Below are 20463 nucleotides of genomic sequence, written 5' to 3' on the forward strand. Positions count from 1 at the left end.
GGCAGGGGTTAAATATCTCCATATAGCCTCCGGAGGCTATATGTGAGGTATTTTTAGCCAAAATAGGTTTTCATTTGCCTCCCAGGGCGCCCCCCTCCCAGCGCCCTGCACCCTCAGTGACTGCCGTGTGAAGTGTGCTGAGAGGAAAATGGCGCACAGCTGCAGTGCTGTGCGCTACCTTTAGAAGACTGAGGAGTCTTCTGCCGCCGATTCTGGACCTCTTCTTACTTCAGCATCTGCAAGGGGGCCGGCGGCAAGGCTCCGGTGACCATCCAGGCTGTACCTGTGATCGTCCCTCTGGAGCTGATGTCCAGTAGCCAAGAAGCCAATCCATCCTGCACGCAGGTGAGTTCACTTCTTCTCCCCTAAGTCCCTCGTTGCAGTGATCCTGTTGCCAGCAGGACTCACTGTAAAATAAAAAACCTAAGCTAAACTTTTCTAAGCAGCTCTTTAGGAGAGCCACCTAGATTGCACCCTTCTCGGCCGGGCACAAAAATCTAACTGAGGCTTGGAGGAGGGTCATAGGGGGAGGAGCCAGTACACACCACCTGATCGTAAAGCTTTACTTTTTGTGCCCTGTCTCCTGCGGAGCCGCTATTCCCCATGGTCCTTTCAGGAACCCCAGCATCCACTAGGACGATAGAGAAAATAAGAATTTACTTACCGATAATTCTATTTCTCGTAGTCCGTAGTGGATGCTGGGGACTCCGTCAGGACCATGGGGATTAGCGGCTCCGCAGGAGACAGGGCACAAAAGTAAAAGCTTTAGGATCAGGTGGTGTGCACTGGCTCCTCCCCCTATGACCCTCCTCCAAGCCTCAGTTAGGATACTGTGCCCGGACGAGCGTACACAATAAGGAAGGATTTTGAATCCCGGGTAAGACTCATACCAGCCACACCAATCACACTGTACAACCTGTGATCTGAACCCAGTTAACAGCATGATAACAGCGGAGCATCTGAAAAGATGGCTCACAACAATAATAACCCGATTTTTGTAACAATAACTATGTACAAGTATTGCAGACAATCCGCACTTGGGATGGGAGCCCAGCATCCACTACGGACTACGAGAAATAGAATTATCGGTAAGTAAATTCTTATTTTCTCTGACGTCCTAAGTGGATGCTGGGGACTCCGTCAGGACCATGGGGATTATACCAAAGCTCCCAAACGGGCGGGAGAGTGCGGATGACTCTGCAGCACCGAATGAGAGAACTCCAGGTCCTCCTCAGTCAGGGTGTGCCCCTGACCAAGTATCAGCTCGGCAAAGTTGTAAAGCCGAGACCCCTCGGGCAGCCGCCCAAGATGAGCCCACCTTCCTTGTGGAATGGGCATTTACATATTTTGGCTGTGGCAGGCCTGCCACAGAATGTGCAAGCTGAATTGTACTACACATCCAACTAGCAATCGTCTGCTTAGAAGCAAGAGCACCCAGTTTGTTGGGTGCATACAGGATAACAGCAAGTCAGTTTTCCTGACTCCAGCCGTCCTGGAAACTATATTTTCAGGGCCCTGACAACATCTAGCAACTTGGAGTCCTCCAAGTCCCTAGTAGCCGCAGGTACCACAATAAGCTGGTTCGGGTGAAACACTGACACCACCTTAGGGAGAAACTGGGGATGAGTCCGCAGCTCTGCCCTGTCCGAATGGACAATCAGATATGGGCTTTTTTGAGACAAACGCCGCCAATTCCGACACTCGCCTGGCCGAGGCCAGGGCCAACAGCATGGTCACTTTCCCTGTGAGATATTTCAAATCCACAGATTTGAGCGGTTTAAACCAATGTAATTTTAGGAATCCCAGAACTACGTTGAGATCCCACAGTGCCACTGGAGGCACAAAAGGGGGTTGTATATGCAGTACTCCCTTGACAAACTTCTGGACTTCAGGAACTGAAGCCAATTCTTTCTGGAAGAAAATCGACAGGGCCGAAATTTGAACCTTAATGGACCCCAATTTGAGGCCCATAGACACTCCTGTTTGCAGGAAATGCAGGAAACGACCGAGTTGAAATTTCTTCATGGGGCCTTCCTGGCCTCACACCACGCAACATATTTTCGCCACATGTGGTGATAATGTTGTGCGGTCACCTCCTTCCTGGCTTTGCCCAGGGTAGGAATGACCTCTTCCGGAATGCCTTTTTCCCTTAGGATCCGGCGTTCAACCGCCATGCCGTCAAACGCAGCCGCGGTAAGTCTTGGAACAGACATGGTACTTGCTGAAGCAAGTCCCTTCTTAGCGGCAGAGGCCATGAGTCCTCTGTGAGCATCTCTTGAAGTTCCGGGTACCAAGTCCTTCTTGGCCAATCCGGAGCCACGAGTATAGTTCTTACTCCTCTACGTCTTATAATTCTCAATACCTTGGGTATGAGAAGCAGAGGAGGGAAGACATACACCGACTGGTACACCCACGGTGTTACCAGAACGTCCACAGCTATTGCCTGAGGGTCTTTTGACCTGGCGCAATACTTGTCCAGTTTTTTGTTCAGGCGGGACGCCATCATGTCCACCTTTGGTCTTTTCCAACGGTTCACAATCATGTGGAAGACTTCCCGATGAAGTCCCCACTCTCCCGGGTGGAGGTTGTGCCTGCTGAGGAAGTCTGCTTCCCAGTTGTCCACTCCCGGAATGAACACTGCTGACAGTGCTATCACATGATTTTCCGCCCAGCGAAAAATCCTTGCAGTTTCTGCCATTGCCCTCCTGCTTCTTGTGCCGCCCTGTCTGTTTACGTGGGCGACTGCCGTGATGTTGTCCCACTGGATCAATACCGGCTGACCTTGAAGCAGAGGTCTTGCTGAGCTTAGAGCATTGTAAATTGCCCTTAGCTCCAGTATATTTATGTGGAGAAAAATCTCCAGACTTGATCACACTCCCTGGAAATTTTTTCCCTGTGTGACTGCTCCCCAGCCTCTCAGGCTGGCCTCCGTGGTCACCAGCATCCAATTCTGAATGCCGAATCTGCGGCCCTCTAGAAGATGAGCACTCTGTAACCACCACAGGAGAGACACCCTTGTCCTTGGAGATAGGGTTATCCGCTGATGCATCTGAAAATGCGATCCGGACCATTTGTCCAGCAGATCCCACTGAAAAGTTCTTGCGTGGAATCTGCCGAATGGAATCGCTTCGTAATAAGCCACCATTTTTTCCAGGACTCTTGTGCAATGATGCACTGACACTTTTCCTGGTTTTAGGAGGTTCCTGACTAGCTCGGATAACTCCCTGGCTTTCTCCTCCGGGAGAAACACCTTTTTCTGGACTGTGTCCAGAACCATCCCTAGGAACAGCAGACGTGTCGTCGGAAACGGCTGCGATTTTGGATATTTAGAATCCACCCGTGCTGTCGTAGAACTACTTGAGATAGTGCTACTCCGACTTCCAACTGTTCTCTGGACCTTGCCCTTATCAGGAGATCGTCCAAGTAAGGGATAATTAAGACGCCTTTTCTTTGAAGAAGAATCATCATTTCGGCCATTACTTTGGTAAAGACCCGGGGTGCCGTGGACAAACCAAACGGCAGCGTCTGAAACTGATAGTGACAGTTCCGTATCACGAACCTGAGGTACCCTTGGTGAGAAGGGCAATTTGGGACATGGAGGTAAGCATCCTTGATGTCCAGGGACACCATATAGTCCCCTTCTTCCTGTTCGCTATCACTGCTCTGAGAGACTCCATCTTGATTTGAACCTTTGTATGTAAGTGTTCAAAGATTTCCCATTTAGAATAGGTCGTACCGAGCCGTCTGGCTTCAGTACCACAATATAGTGTGGAATAATACCCCTTTCCTTGTTGTAGGAGGGGTACTTTGATTATCACCTGCTGGGAATACAGCTTGTGAATTGTTTCCAATACTGCCTCCCTGTCGGAGGAAGACGTTGGTAAAGCAGACATCAGGAGCCTGCGAGGGGGAGACGTCTCGAATCTCCAGTCTGTACCCCTGGGATACTACTTGTAGGATCCAGGGGTCCACTTGCGAGTGAGCCCACTACGCGCTGAAACTCTTGAGACGACCCCTCACCGCACTTGAGTCCGCTTGTACGGCCCCAGCGTCATGCTGAGGACTTGGCAGAAGCTGTGGAGGGCTTCTGTTCCTGGGAATGGGCTGCCTGCTGCAGTCTTCTTCCCTTTCCTCTATCCCTGGGCAGATATGACTGGCCTTTTGCCCGCTTGCCCTTATGGGGACGAAAGGACTGAGGCTGAAAAGACGGTGTCTTTTTCTGCTGAGATGTGATTTGGGGTAAAAAAGGTGGATTTTCCAGCTGTTGCCGAGGCCACCAGGTCCGATGGACCGACCCCAAATAACTCCTCCCCTTTATACGGCAATACTTCCATGTGCCGTTTGGAATCTGCATCACCTGACCACTGTCGTGTCCATAAACATCTTCTGGCAGATATGGACATCGCACTTACTCTTGATGCCAGAGTGCAAATATCCCTCTGTGCATCTCGCATATATAGAAATGCATCCTTTAAATGCTCTATAGTCAATAAAATACTGTCCCTGTCAAGGGTATCAATATTTTCAGTCAGGGAATCCGACCAAGCCACCCCAGCGCTGCACATCCAGGCTGAGGCGATCGCTGGTCGCAGTATAACACCAGTATGTGTGTATATACCTTTTTGGGATATTTTCCAGCCTCTCAGCTGGCTCCTTGAGGGCGGCCCTATCTGGAGACTGTACCGCCACTTGTTTTGATAAGCGTGTGAGCGCCTTATCCACCCTAAAGGGTGTTTCCCAACGCGCCCTAACTTCTGGCGGGAAAGGGTATACCGCCAATAATTTTCTATCGGGGGAAACCCACGCATCATCACACACTTCATTTAATTTATCTGATTCAGGAAAAACTACAGGTAGTTTTTTCACACCCCACATAATACCCTTCTTGTGGTATTTGTAGTATCAGAAATATGTAACACCTCCTTCATTGCCCTTAACATGTAACGTGTGGCCCTAAAGGAAAATACGTTTGTTTCTTCACCGTCGACACTGGAGTCAGTGTCCGTGTCTGTGTCTGTGTCGACCGACTGAGGTAAATGAGCGTTTTACAGCCCCTGACGGTGTTTGAGACGCCTGGACAGGTACTAATTTGTTTGCCGGCCGTCTCGTGTCGTCAACCGACCTTGCAGCGTGTTGACATTATCACGTAATTCCTTAAATAAGCCATCCATTCCGGTGTCGACTCCCTAGAGAGTGACATCACCATTTCAGGCAATTGCTCCGCCTCCTCACCAACATCGTCCTCATACATGTCGACACACACGTACCGACACACAGCACACACACAGGGAATGCTCTGATAGAGGACAGGACCCCACTAGCCCTTTGGGGAGACAGAGGGAGAGTTTGCCAGCACACACCAAAAACGCTATAATTATACAGGGACAACCTTTATATAAGTGTTTTTCCCTTATAGCATTTTAATATATATATACATATCGCCAAATAAGTGCCCCCCCCCTCTGTTTTAACCCTGTTTCTGTAGTGCAGTGCAGGGGAGAGCCTGGGAGCCTTCCCACCAGCATTTCTGTGAGGGAAAATGGCGCTGTGTGCTGAGGAGAATAGGCCCCGCCCCATTTTCGGCGGGCTTCTTCTCCCGTTTTTCTGAGACCTGGCAGGGGTTAAATACATCCATATAGCCCCCAGGGGCTATATGTGATGTATTTTTAGCCAGAATAAGGTACTATCATTGCTGCCCAGGGCGCCCCCCCCCAGCGCCCTGCACCCTCAGTGACCGCTGCTATGAAGTGTGCTGACAACAATGGCGCACAGCTGCAGTGCTGTGCGCTACCTTATGAAGACTGAAGAGTCTTCTGCCGCCGTTTCTGGACCTTCACTTTTCGGCATCTGCAAGGGGGGTCGGCGGCGCGGCTCCGGGACGAACCCCAGGGTGAGACCTGTGTTCCGACTCCCTCTGGAGCTAATGGTGTCCAGTAGCCTAAGAAGCCAATCCATCCTGCACGCAGGTGAGTTCACTTCTCTCCCCTAAGTCCCTCGTAGCAGTGAGCCTGTTGCCAGCAGGACTCACTGAAAATAAAAAACCTAACAAACTTTTACTCTAAGCAGCTCTTTAGGAGAGCCACCTAGATTGCACCCTTCTCGGCCGGGCACAAAAATCTAACTGAGGCTTGGAGGAGGGTCATAGGGGGAGGAGCCAGTGCACACCACCTGATCCTAAAGCTTTTACTTTTGTGCCCTGTCTCCTGCGGAGCCGCTAATCCCCATGGTCCTGACGGAGTCCCCAGCATCCACTTAGGACGTCAGAGAAATACAATTCTACAAAAGGAGAAAGGACTCCTGGAAACGGGACATTTATACGACATCCTTATAAATAAAAGCTCTTCATGCAGTTACTTTTCACAGGCTTCTGCTGAGTGCTGACAAAAATGCCTACCACAGATAGGTCCAGGTGAGTCTGCTTTGACCTAATCAGTGCTAATCATTCTGGTCATCAATGTGAAGATCTGTAAAAGCAGCTCCACTAAAACAATGAGAAGCAACGAGGAAAGAAGACTATATATGGCATTTTTTAAAAGTCACTACTCCAAACATTAAAGCAAGAGGGTGAAAAAGATGGGAGAAAGAGGAGGAGAGATGGAAGAAAGAGGAGGGAAAGAAAGGGGGGTAGAGAGATGAGAAAAATAGATGAAAGGGGGGGGGGATAAAAGGATGGCGATGAAAGGGGGAAAAGAGGGATGAGAGAAAGAGGGGGAGAAAGATCAGAGAAAAAAGGAGAGAGATGAGAGAAAGGGAGTAGAAAGGAGGAAGAGGGGAGAGAGATGGCAGATAGGAGGAGAGAGATGGGAGAAAGTGGGAGAGCTGAAAGAAAGATGAAAGAAGGAGGAAGAGAGATGAAAGAAAGAGCTGGGGAGAGAGATGAGAGAATAAGGGAGGAGAAAGATGAGAGAAAGAGGCGACAGATGAGAGAAAGAGGGCGTAGAAAGGAGGAAAAGGGGGTAGAGAGATGGAAGCAAGATGGCAGAAAAAAGAAGGGGAGAGCGATGGCAAAAAGAGGGGGAGAGCGATGGCAAAAAGAGGGGGAGAAAGAGATGGAAGCAAGAGGGGAAGAGGGACTTTGGAGAAACACTGAAAAAAGTACATAAGAACAGAAGAAGCGAGTAAAACAAAAATGTGTGTTGACATTAGACAACTTGTAACATATACAAATTTTAAAAGTGTGTCACCATGAACACTGTACTTGGTTTAAGCTTTAAGTTTTGTATTTGCTGAACCTGCATATGTTTTATGCAATTATTGCAACGTTCCTCCTTTGTGATCCCACAATATCCATCAAAACTGCTGGTAAGTCACAGACCTCCACTAATGTTACACCACAGGCTAAGGAAGGAACAGAGCTGAGTTACTAGATGGGGAAGCACATAGGGACCAAAAAGCAGAGTAAGGGGGTAAGATGTTACATTTTAAATACAACTGTACATATTTTTAAAACCTACTACAACCGATGCAATCAAAGAATGATTCTATCTGTGTTTGCACAAAAAGACTTGAATAAAGCAACACTATGGGGAGAATGTAAAAGGGAAGGAGAGATTTTGTGAGAGTTCTCCTGTTTTTTTCCCCCATGCATAATCAACCTGGTTTTGCAAAGTAAATGACTGCCACTTTAAAAAAAAAAAAAAAAAAATAGGATTTTGGTACTTACCGGTAAATCCTTTTCTCCTAGTCCGTAGAGGATGCTGGGGACTCCAAAAGGACCATGGGGTATAGACGGGATCCGCAGGAGCTTGGGCACACTTAAAAGACTTAATCTGGGTGTGAACTGGCTCCTTCCTCTATGCCCCTCCTCCAGACCCCAGTTAAAGGAACTGTGCCCAGGAGAGACGGACATTTCGAGGAAAAGATTTTTGTTTAAACTAAGGGCTACAAACATACCAGCCCACACCACAACATACCGTACAACCGGAGTAACTTTAAACCAGATAACAGTATGAATTAACACCAGCAAGAAGCTGAAACAAGAAATACACAACCCGTGTATAAACTAATTTAACCAGCAAGAAAACACTGCAAGTAATAGTCCGCACTGGGACGGGCGCCCAACATCCTCTACGGACTAGGAGAAAAAGGATTTACCGTTCAAGTACCAAAATCCTATTTTCTCTTACGTCCTAGAGGATGCTGGGGACTCCAAAAGGACCATGGGGATTATACCAAAGCTCCAGAACGGGCGGGAGAGTGCGGACGACTCTGCAGCACAGACTGAGCAAACGCAAGGTCCTCATCGGCCAGGGTATTAAACTTATAGAACTTAGCAAAAGTGTTTGAACCCGACCAAGTAGCTGCTCGGCAAAGCTGTAACGCCGAGACGCCTCGGGCAGCCGCCCAAGATGAGCCCACTTTCCTGGTAGAATGGGCTTTTACTGACTTCGGCACCGGTAGTCCGGCCGAAGAATGAGCCTGCTGAATCGTACTACAAATCCAGCGTGCAATAGTCTGTTTTGAAGCAGGATGACCAATTTTGTTGGAAGCATACAAGACAAACAGCGCCTCAGTTTTCCTAGCAACAGCTGTCCTAGTGACGTAGATCTTCAACGCTCTTACAACATCCAGAGATTTTGGAATCGCCACAGCTTCCGTAGCCACCGGGACCACAATAGGTTGGTTAATGTGAAATGAAGAAACCACCTTCGGCAGAAATTGTTGACGAGTACTCAATTCCGCCCTATCCGAATGAAAAATCAAGTACGGGCTCTTATGAGATAAGGCCGCCAACTCTGACACCCGCCTGGCAGACGCCAGTGCCAATAGCATAACTACCTTCCAAGTGAGAAATTTCAACTCAACCTTATGCAAAGGTTCAAACCAGGAAGACATGAGAAACCGTAAGACTACATCAAGGTCCCATGGAGCTACAGGAGGCACAAACGAAGGATTGATATGCATTACTCCTTTCACAAAAGTCTGAACCTCTGGGAGGACAGCGAACTCTTTTTGAAAGAAAATCGACAAAGCCGAAATCTGTACTTTGATGGAACCCAATTTCAGGCCTGCATCTACTCCCGCCTGTAAAAAGTGGAGAAAGCGACCCAAGTGAAAATCTTCCGCAGGAGCCATTTTAGACTCACACCAGGAAACATACTTTCTCCAAATACGGTGATAATGCTTCGCCGTAACCTCCTTCTAGCCTTAATGAGAGTTGGAATGACCTCCCTGGGAATACCCTTACAAGCTAAGATCTGGCGCTCAACCTCCATGCCGTCAAACGCAGCCGCGGTAAGTCTGGAAACACGCATGGACCCTGCAACAACAGGTCCTCTCTTAGAGGAAGCGGCCAAGGATCTTCCACCAGTAATTCCTGAAGATCCGGGTACCAGGCCCTTCCTGGCCAATCTGGAACGACGAGAATCGCCTGAACCCTTGCTCGTCGAATGATCCCCAGTACCTTTGGAATGAGAGGAAGTGGAGGGAACACATACACCGACTGGAAAACCCACGGAGACACCAGGGCGTCCACTGCACTGGCTTGGGGGTCCCTTGACCTGAAACAATACCTCGGGAGCTTCTTGTTGAAACGAGACGCCATCATGTCGATCAACGGAATTCCCCAACGTTTTGTCACATCTGCAAATACCTCTTGGTGAAGAGCCCATTCTCCCGGATGGAGATCTTGTCTGCTGAGGAAATCTGCTTCCCAGTCGTCCACTCCCGGTAGGAAGACTGCTGACAGGGCGCGCACGTGTTGTTCCGCCCAGCGAAGGATTCTTGTGGCCTCCGCCATTGCCGCTCTGCTCCTTGTTCCGCCTTGACGGTTTATACGCACCACCGCTGTGATGTTGTCTGACTGTACCAGGACAGGTCGACCCTGAAGAAGGCTACTTGCTTGCAGCAGGCCGTTGTAGATGGCTCTTAACTCGAGAACATTTATGTGGAGACAGGCTTCCTGGAGCGACCATTTCCCCTGGAAGTTTCTTCCTTGAGTGACTGCGACCCAGCCCCGGAGACTTGCATCTGTTGTTAGAAGCACCCAATCCTGGATACCGAACCGGCGTCCCCCTAGGAGGTGATGATCTTGTAGCCACCACAGGAGAGAAATTCTGGCTCTGGGAGATAGACTTATCTTCCGGTGCATGTGCAGGTGAGACCCGGACCATTTGCTTAGCAAGTCCCACTGAAACACCCAGACATGAAACCTGCCAAATGGAATGGCTTCGTACGCCGCAACCATCTTCCCCAGAACCCGAGTACAGTGATGGATTGACACACTCGTCGGCCTCAGAAGTTCCCTGACCATCGCCTGCAGTTCCAGAGCCTTTTCTTCTGGAAGAAATACTTTCTGTAAATCCGTATCCAAAATCATGCCCAGAAAAGGCAGCCAAGTGGTCGGAATCAACTGAGATTTTGGCAAATTGAGTACCCAACCGTGCTGTCGCAGAACCGACAGTGACAAATCTACACTTCTCAGCAACCGTTCCTTGGACCTCGTCTTTATCAGGAGATCGTCCAAGTACGGGATAATTGTAACCCCTTGTTTGCGAAGGAGAACCATCATTTCCGCCATGACTTTGGTGAAAATCCTCGGAGCCGTGGAGAGCCCAAACGGCAACGTCTGAAATTGGTAATGAGAATCCTGTATCGCAAACCTGAGGAAGGCCTGATGCGAAGGATATATCGGGACATGTAAGTAGGCATCCTTTATGTCGACTGACGCCATAAAATCCCCCCCTTCCAGGCTGGCAATTACCGCTCGAAGGGATTCCATCTTGAACTTGAAAACTTTCAAGTATGGATTGAGGGATTTTAGATTTAGAATTGGTCTGACCGAACCGTCCGGTTTCGGCACAACAAAGAGGCTCGATTAGAACCCCTCCCCCCGCTGGCACGAGGGAACGGGAACAATGACCCTCTGTAGACACAATTTTTGAATCGCTGCCAGCACCACCTCCCTGTCCGGAAGAGCTACTGGTAATGCCGAAATGAAAAACCGGTGAGGGGCTATCTCCTGAAACTCCAGTTTGTATCCCTGAGACACAATCTCTAGGACCCAAGGATCCAGGTCTGATTGAATCCAGACCTGACTGAATATTCGTAGACAGCCCCCCACCGGTCCGGACTATCGCAGGGAAGCCCCAGCGTCATGTGGTGGACTTGGTAGCAGCAGGGGAGGACTTTTGGTCCTGGGCGCCTGAGCCTGCAGGAGGTTTCCTTCCCCTTCCTCTACCTTTTGAAGCGAGGAAGGACAAACCTTTTCCACGCCTGTATTTATTGTGACGAAAGGACTGCATTTGCTGATGTGGTGCCTTTTTCTGTTGTGTGGGAACATAAGGAAGCAAAGAGGACTTACCCGCAGTCGCGGTCGAGACCAGGTCAGCCAAGCCGTCCCCAAACAAGACAGTACCTTTGAAGGGTAACACTTCCATAGCCCTCTTGGAGTCGGCATCAGCGTTCCATTGATGGATCCACAACGCCCTCCTGGCTGATATCGACATGGCATTGGTTCTTGAACCCAAGAGACAGACGTCCCTCGCCGCATCCTTCAGGTAATCTGCAGCGTCCTTGATATAACCGAGAGTCAAAAGGACATTATCTTTATCAAGGGTATCCATATCATTAGCTAAATTCTCAGCCCATTTAGCAATAGCACTACTCACCCATACCGACGCCACAGCAGGTCTGAGCAATGCACCCGAATTAGCGAAAATGGACTTCAAAGACGTCTCCAGCTTACGATCCGCCGGATCCTTGAGAGCTGCCGTCCCAGGGGACGGAAGTGCCACTTTCTTAGACAAACGAGATAGAGCTTTGTCAACATATGGAGACGCCTCCCATTTTTCCCTGTCATCAGAGGGGAAAGGATACGCCATGTAAATTCTCTTGGGAATCTGCCACCTCGTGTCCGGCTACTCCCAATCCTTTTCACAAAGAGTATTCATTTCATGAGAGGGGGGAAACTTCACCTAAGGTTTTTTTTTTCCTTTGAACAAGCAAATCCTTGTTTCCTGTACCTCAAGTTCATCAGAAATGTGTAAAACATCTTTTATAGCCACAATCATGTACTGAATACTCTTAACTAACCGTGGATGTAAAGCAGCCTCAGTGAAATCGACCTCAGAATCAGAGTCCGTGTCGGTATCAGTATCTACCACCTGAGTAAATGGCCACTTTTGCGACCCGGATGGGGTCTAAACCTGAGACAAATCCTCTTCCATGGACTTTTTCCACACCTGCGTCTGTGACTCAGACTTATCTAACCTCTTTGATAAAGAAGCAACATTCGAATTTATCGTACTGAGCAATGCGAGTAAATCAGGTGTCGGCTGCGTCGACAGTCCCAAATCTAGCCCTGCATCCGCTCCCCCAATAACCTCCTCTGGTGAATAACATTCAGCCTCAGACATGCCGACACGTAGTACCAACACACAACAACACACAGAACGTCCCAGCTAGGTGACAGGCCCACAATGAAGCCCAGATAGAGGACACAGAGGGAGTATGCCAGCTCACACCCCAGCGCCCATATATCCCAAGAAAAGATATATGTACCCAGCGCTGCTTTGTAATGATAATAAGCACCACACTGCGCCCCCCCCCCCCCCCCCTCTTCTGAATATCTCCCCGTTACTTGTCTGAGGAATGTGGAGGTCCCGGCAGCGTCTCCCTTCAGCCGCGTGTTGAAGGAGAAGATGGCGCCTGTGAGCCGCGGGACAAAGCTCCGCCCCCTTCCCGGCGCGCTTTGGCCCGCCTAATTTAAAAATTAAAAATGTCGGCGGGGGTTTCTGAAAACGGTACCGAGGCACCGAAAAGCTCTCTGCCAGCCCCAAAACTCCAGTAACATGCTGCCCAGGGGGCCCCCCGCCCCCCGCCCCCTCACTTCACAATGACATTTCTTCTCGCAGCCCCCTGAGGTGACACTTTGGGCATCCGAACAGGAATTTGAATGACCAAAGCAGGCCTGTAGACGGGTTTATCAGTTTATGCAGCTAAACCCTGTCTGTTTGTGCACAACATACGCGATATGCATGTGCGCCCAATCAACAATTCAATCCTGACAACTGTTCTAAACAGTCCCTTTTAGATGGAAATTTTAGACAACCAAAACAATTGAATTTCCCCCTATTTATATGTTAATAGCTTTCATATAACTGACTATACAACTCAACAATATTGAAGATGTTCTTAAGGGCAAACGGTAGTGCAGTATTATTGCAGTGTAGTGAGTAATAAAACATTAGGTCTTCATATACTGCAAACTGTATCAAACAAGAGAGAAAACTGTCTCGTATATAGGCCCACTAGTCTGCCTTTCCGGGGGGGTTTAGGGGTTTTGATGGGACGGGTTGTAAGGTAGAGGTTTGTTTGATTTTTTTTTAAAGACTTAACAATTGCAAGCTGTCTCCAAACATTCATTAGTGATTATTGAAGGTAGATTTACTGTGGTCGGAGCCACCGACCCACATGGCCAAAATGGCCGCAACAGCACTGATAGGGTTAATCCTCATGCCATGGTGCCATTTTTAAAAGGATTTAGTGACAATAGGCGCCATGTTTAAATGGACCAATAGATTTAAAAAATGTTCCCAGCACCAATTTGCACCTGGGCAGGGTCTGTCATTACAAGTGGGCTCAGGTACAGAGGAGTGACCACTCCCCACTGTCCATTGGGGACATGTTAGAGGTGAGCATGCCTTGGGAATGCTAGACACATGCACTTAGCATGATTGGGTAACTATCACAGGCAGAACTACCCCCTGATATTGTGTGCTGGATTAGGATAAAAGGACGCCTATCCCATTCTCCGGGAGTTCTAGGCTGAGCCCAGTGTCTCCAAGCTCCGCTCTCTGCCAGTTACCATGCAGGGTCTGATCCATCGTGAGGGAGCAGTGGGAACCAGCCAACACTAATCAGGATGTGTGGCCTCAGTTGGTCTATGCATACGCATCAGGGGCTGTTCCAGGTGCAGTTTGAAGGAGCCTGGTAGTGGCAGCAAGTTACTCGCTCACTACACAGTGGATAGATGGAGTCAGTAAGTTACTGACTGTAAGAGGCAATCCCTCCCTACTGGCACAAGTCCCATGGGATCAAACAAGTCTGTGTATGCTTGGCATAGGCAGTGAGGTGAATCCGGTCACATTTACATTTTTCAGTTGAAAGCTAGGAAAGGCAATTGTTGGTAAGGAGAGCTTAGTGGTTTGTGTAGGAGAGTGTAGTGCTTCACAAAATAGAAGCTGCAACATACAGATGCACTTATATCTACTTGAACAACAAAAAATTACTTATCTAACCTAAGTAATTACCGTGCTGTAAACGATCAACAGAAGAAAATAGGCTAAGGCTACAGTAGTCAGGGATATTCTTAAATTGTAATAGAGTTTGTAATCTGCTCATGTCCCTGAAAATAATGGATCAAAAGCAGAAAACAGTGAAGGACAATTGTGAAGAACAGTTACACTGAGGACAATACGGCATCTCACTACCAAAGCTGGGTATACATGATACATTATCTGGCTGATCCACCCGATATTGGCAGATCGCCCAGATAATTGTACAGTGTATGTGGGCAACTGATCCAAAAATATAAAATCGGTTGGCCATCCATCATGTCCATTTGATGCAATATTTTGTAAGTTGAAAGCCAGCCCCATCGGGCAGTGTATACACTGCTGCGGCCGACTGACTGACATTTCACCTGAATGGGGAAATGTCTCCTTCCCAAGGAAATAGCGCAGATATCGGGTGCCATACTCTTTGAGAGATCTTACACTGTAAAGCCACGATTGCAGTGTGTGAAGCGGCCAGATAAAATGCCTGTCAGTCTAACAGGCATTTTCTCTGCATGCTTTAGGTTAGTTGGGTAGTTTGCGTTTAATTCTACTACAGTGGCGCCATAAAGACACATACACAGTCTTCATTAAAAAACGTAAAGTAAAACTACTAGCATCAATCATAATATACTCTGGCACTAACTTGCAGTACATGCACAAATCTATTCAAAGTAATAACTAATTGTAATGCACGTCCTCTAATTTCCCCACAGGTAGATCTCAGCAGCAATTAAACCTACGTCTCCAGGTGCAGACATCACAGCCAAAGTCTAGGGAGGATTCCACTCCCTTCTGAGAGATCTTTTATTTAATAAGCCAAAGAAATTCATTTACTGAACAATATTAACTGCCTTGGCACGAGAATCCATTGACAGGAATGATGAACTGTGCATTAGCAGCACAGCAAGCTACATGTTTAATTACTATTTTACCACTAATCAATAAAGCTCACCTGGTGACTGCTGGTGATGCCACATCAGCCATTTAAAATCCAGGCAGCTGATGAAGATACAATAGCAAAGACAATAATGAAAGCAAAGCAAGGGACAAGCCACATCCGTCTGTAGCAGGCTTTCCCAATCTTGGCCCTCAAGTCACACTAATTCCCAGTACACACTGCACCAAAAACCAGGTATCGACCCGGTATTTTGCCGGGTCGACACGGGTCACTGCTGAATTCCCGGGTCGCTTGACCCGGTAATTCAACCCAGAAATAAAAAAAGGGTAATTCCCGGGTCAGGCACAGTGTGAACGGGTTACCCGGGTCGATGCGACCCGTCACCCTTTCACAGCATAGAGAGAGGCAGCGCTAGAGATGATCAGCACCACCTCTGGCCCCGCCCTCAGAAGCCACCTTGCTCAGGTCCAATGCCGGGTCACACCTGGGAAGGACGCGTTTTTAACTCCCGAGTGTGACCTGGCAATGGCAATGTGAACAGGGTATTTCAGTGCAGGTTTTAGGGATATCCAGGCTTCAGCACAGATGCTTCTTTCCAAATAACTGAGGTACTAATTAGGTCACCTGTGCTAGCATGGATACCACTAAAACGTGGACTGTTACTGTGTCTTGAGGGCTGAGGTTGGGAATGCCTGGTCTGTAGGTTTTAAGAATAACCATGCTTAGGCACAGGTGACTTAATTAGTAACTCAGTCAATTTGATTTAACCATACGTGCTCAGCCATGGATATCCATAAAACCTAGACTACTAGGGTGCCTTGAGGGCCGTATTTGGGAACCACTGTTCCTTGCACTAAAAATCCACTTACTGTGGGAAAATAACAGCTCTTGCTTGTCCTGTTATCGTTATGAGGCAGGAAGCAGCTACAGTGATGCTTACTAAAAATAGTCCAGCCAAGGAAAGTGAATGTTAAGTCACCCTCTTTGTGATGGTAGAAGGGACACATTCCACCTCAATGATTAACTTCTGCATGTGTGTGAAAACCTGGACTGTCCTCTCTGCTCTCCTATGCAGCTTCAGCAGTGAATTATTTTCCCCTTCAAACTTTATTAACAACCGAATAAATGTATCACAACTCACTTCCTGCTTCTCACTAGTCTTCACGTGAGCAGAAGCAGATATCGGCAGCTAGAGGTGATGGAAGCCGATGCTGGAGAAGACAGATGACAGTAAAGCTAGGTACACATTAAAAAACTTCCAACATCATGAGCGATGGGTACCCGACATCACATGGCTCTCGTTAGAGATATCTTCTGTCGGCCCTACTGTAGATGTCACTAACGACTGTGGGAGCGCAAAGATAGTGCATACACACTTGACGATTTCAAAGATTTGTCGTTTCTGATCAGTCGGAATTGGGCAAATCGTTCAAAATATAGGGGCAGATTTATTAAGCCTGGTGAAGTGACAAAGTCGAAGGTGATAACGCACCAGCCAATCAGCTCCTAACTTCCATGTTACAGGCTGGGTTTGAAAAATTGACAGCTAGGAGCCGACTGGCTTTATCACTTTACCAGGCTTAATAAATCTGCCCCAAAGTCTAGTGTGTACCCAGCTTAAGTGACCTCTCTTCTTAGTAACAGCTGGGCAACCCATAATTGCCATAGGTGCCTATGGCAGCACAGATATTCTAGCTTGCTCGTATAAGCAGCAGGCAGAAGTAATACCAAGAACCAATATGTACAGTGATTGTCTCTGGGTTTTTAATTTGGCCCCCTTCTCTCTCCTTAATACATGGACCCTGCAAAGTCGCAGATTAAACATAATGATGCACGGTGAGGGTCTGCGAATCAAACCTGCCCTGTGTACTTTTTCCTGGACACATCAGTACTTCGGCACAGCCGTACAACATTTACATATTGATCTACCAGCCTATTCTATATAAAAATATAAATATATTTAAGTTTGTTGTGTGCAAACCCTCTGCATTAATCAAGTTATTTTAAACTCAATCAATATTCACCTGTTGTTACTATATCAATGGTCATAGTTAAATCTTTGCTACATCACTCCAGTAGTATAAGTGGAAATTTTGAAGTGGGGGTATGGAAATATCAGGGGGTCTATACTTAGGCAGGCCCAAGGGCATTAGCCCCCAATATTTCCATGCCCCTGCTTCAAATTAATAACACACTGACAGTAACCTGGGCCTAATGCCCAGGGTCACTTACCAGGGAGCACGGGCTCTCTGCCTGCTTAACATGCATCACAGGCCCTGAGGCATGAATGCACCCACACAGGCCTAGTACCCAACAACACTGGTGGCTAGAGAGGGTTAAATAATTGAAGATGGCTGAAGCTGCCTACTGTGACACTAGCACAGGCTGCAGTGGGGAGTTTTGTTTAACGCTTTTCATTTCCACCACTGAAGCATTCTCTGGTCCTCAGATTCTTGCTTTGCCCGCTGGCCCACCCTGGCCAGTGGCACCGCCTCTTTATTCAGCCAGGGATTATTCCGTGGCCAGCTCTTCCTTCTTTTCATCACCAAGTTTTCTTTCCTCCAGCTCCCATCACAGCACAAGACTCCTCTCAGCTCCATTTACAGCACCCCTTTCCCAGCACAGCTCATAGCACCTCTTACCCATCACAGCACCCCTATCAGCTCCCCTCGCTGTACTGCACTCATCTTCCCCCACCGCATAGAGGGCCTAATTCAGGTCTGTTAGCAAACCAATAAAGCACGCTAATGGGGTAAACCATGTTGCGCTACAGGTAGGGCAGATGTAACATGTGCAGAGAGAGAGTTAAGGTGGGTACACACTGATAGATATCTGCCGATCAGTTGGTCGGCAGATATCTATCTATGGACGGATCGGGCAGTGTGCTGCCCGATTCGTCAGGGACTGACATTATGAACTGGGCGGGCGTGTACACATGCCCACCCAGTTCAGCTGTCAATCACTGCCGGCTGCCGCAGCATGTGTAATGGCAGTCAGCCGATCGCCCGTACACACACAGCAACGCGCCAATATATCGGTAGATATATTGGGCGTCAGCTGTGTTGCAGGGCCGACGCGATGTCTGAACAACGAAGATGTATCGGCCAGTGTGTACCCACCTTTAGATTTGGGTGGTGTGTATTCAAACTGAAATCTAAAGGCCCGTACACACTATCGCCCGTTCTCTTGAATGGCCAATATATCGCGGGTCTGTCGGCCAGTGTGTACGGCCGATACATCTGTGAACTCCGTCGTTCACAGACGTATCGCGTCGGCCCCGCAGCACAGCCAACGGCCAATATATCTACCAATATATTGGCGCGTCGCTGTGTGTGTACGGCGGTCGGCCAACCGCCCGTAAACATGCTGCTGCGGCCTGCGGTGATTGACAGCTGAACTGGGCGGGCGTGTGTACATGCCCGCCCAGTTCATGACATCAGTCCCCGACAGATCGGGCAGTGTGTATGCTTAACACACTGCCCGATCCGTCCATAGATATATCTGCCGATTAATTGATCGACAGATATGTCTTCCAGTGTGTACCCACCTTAAATTGCAGTGTAAAAATAAAGCAGCCAGTATTTACCATGTACAGAAATTATATAACCAACCCAAATATAATGCTGGGTACACACCTAAAGATATATCTGCAGATATATCTGCTGACGATACACACTGACCAACCAACACTGCCATCTGCAGATCTATCTTTCCTCCGTACACACTGGCAGATCACAGTCATGAAATGTGCCAAATATTCCTTAATTTACATAATGGGCTGGCCTTCTAAAGAGCACACAGATAAATAAAACAGGCCCTCTAGTCTCCTGTGATGCTCTGCAACTATAAAAGCAATTGTGTACTATCTAAAGTACGTTTAGATATACATTAAAAGATTATTATATGGGTCAGGGATGTGGCTTCGGGTCCCTGAGATGGCAGCCACATTAGTGCAGCTCTACCTCGCAGTTTTTAAAAATTCCTTCACTACCGCCCACTTTAAACTGCAAACAATATTGTATGTTATAAGTAGTATATACTGTACACCTAGGTTACACCGGGAGAGAGCAGTAGTATATGCACCTGGGTTACACTGGGAGAGAGCAGTAGTATATGTGCCTGGGTAACACCGGGAGAAAACAGTAGTATATTTGTCTCAGTTACACCGGGAGAGAACAGTAGTATATGGGCCTGGGTTACTCCAGGAGAGAGCAGTAGTATATGTGCCTGGGTTACACCAGGCGAGAACAGTAGTATATGTGCCTGGGCCACACCGGGAGGAAACAGTAGTATATTTGTCTGGGTTACACCGGGAGAGAGCAGTAGTATATGTGCCTGGGTTACACCAGGAGAGAACAGTAGTATATGTGCCTGGGCCACACCGAGAGAGAACAGTAGTATATGTGCCTGGGTTACACCGGGAGAGAACAGTAGTATATGTGTCTGGCAGGGCCGGTTCGAGCCCTCTCTGCGCCCCAGGCAGGAAATGGGGGTGTGGCTTAATACAGGGGGCGTGGTCAGTTACGCCCCCTTTACAGTAGTAGCGCCGCTTAAATGCTGAGCGGTGTGCGATGACGTCATTGCGCACCACACAGCAAAAGATCCTCTCCACGAAGGGAAACTAGACGCGTAGCGTCTACTTCCCTTCACAGGGGGACACAGCGGGCAGCGGAGGGCACAGCAGAAGCAGATCTTGCCATGGTGCGGGGCCCTCCGGAAGGCGGCGCCCCGGGCAAAAGTCCTGCTTGCCCGTGGCAAGATCCGCTACTGGTGCCTGGGCCACACCGGGAGAGAACCGTAGTATATGCGCCCGGGTTACACCGGGAGAGAACAGTAGTATATGTCCCTGGGTTACACCGGGAGAAAATAAGAATTTACTCACCGGTAATTCTATTTCTCGTAGTCCGTAGTGGATGCTGGGAACTCCGTAAGGACCATGGGGAATAGAGGGCTCCGCAGGAGACTGGGCACTCTAAAGAAAGATTTAGTACTATCTGGTGTGCACTGGCTCCTCCCTCTATGCCCCTCCTCCAGACCTCAGTTAGGGAAACTGTGCCCGGAAGAGCTGACATTACAAGGAAAGGATTTTTGGAATCCAGGGTAAGACTCATACCAGCCACACCAATCACACCATAAAACTTGTGATAACCTTACCCAGTTAATAGTATGAACAACAACTGAGCCTCACTCAAAGGATGGCTCATAACAATAACCCTTATTTAAGCAATAACTATATACACGTATTGCAGAAAGTCCGCACTTGGGACGGGCGCCCAGCATCCACTA

The 20463-nt window shown here is 48.3% G+C and overlaps 1 protein-coding gene across 4 annotated transcripts in view; it reads right to left on the reverse strand.

The window, feature by feature from the left end:
- Positions 1-20463, reverse strand: part of GRK3 (G protein-coupled receptor kinase 3) — a 556585-nt gene that overhangs the window by 478790 nt on the left and 57332 nt on the right. Inside the window, exon 1 of one of the 4 annotated variants that reach the window (XM_063913217.1) lies at positions 16047-16214. The exons of 2 other annotated variants lie outside the window; for them this stretch is intronic. Coding sequence is in view for 1 of the 2 variants with exons in the window: in XM_063913216.1 (XP_063769286.1) it covers positions 15232-15263 (32 nt within the window). In the remaining variant the exon portion in view is untranslated. Of the gene's footprint in view, positions 1-15231; positions 15279-16046; positions 16215-20463 lie in introns of those variants that run through there. One more of the 4 variants, XM_063913216.1, reaches the window with a different exon arrangement.

This window comes from Pseudophryne corroboree, chromosome 1 (genome assembly GCF_028390025.1).
Source record: "Pseudophryne corroboree isolate aPseCor3 chromosome 1, aPseCor3.hap2, whole genome shotgun sequence".
Taxonomy (NCBI): Eukaryota; Metazoa; Chordata; class Amphibia; order Anura; family Myobatrachidae; genus Pseudophryne; species Pseudophryne corroboree.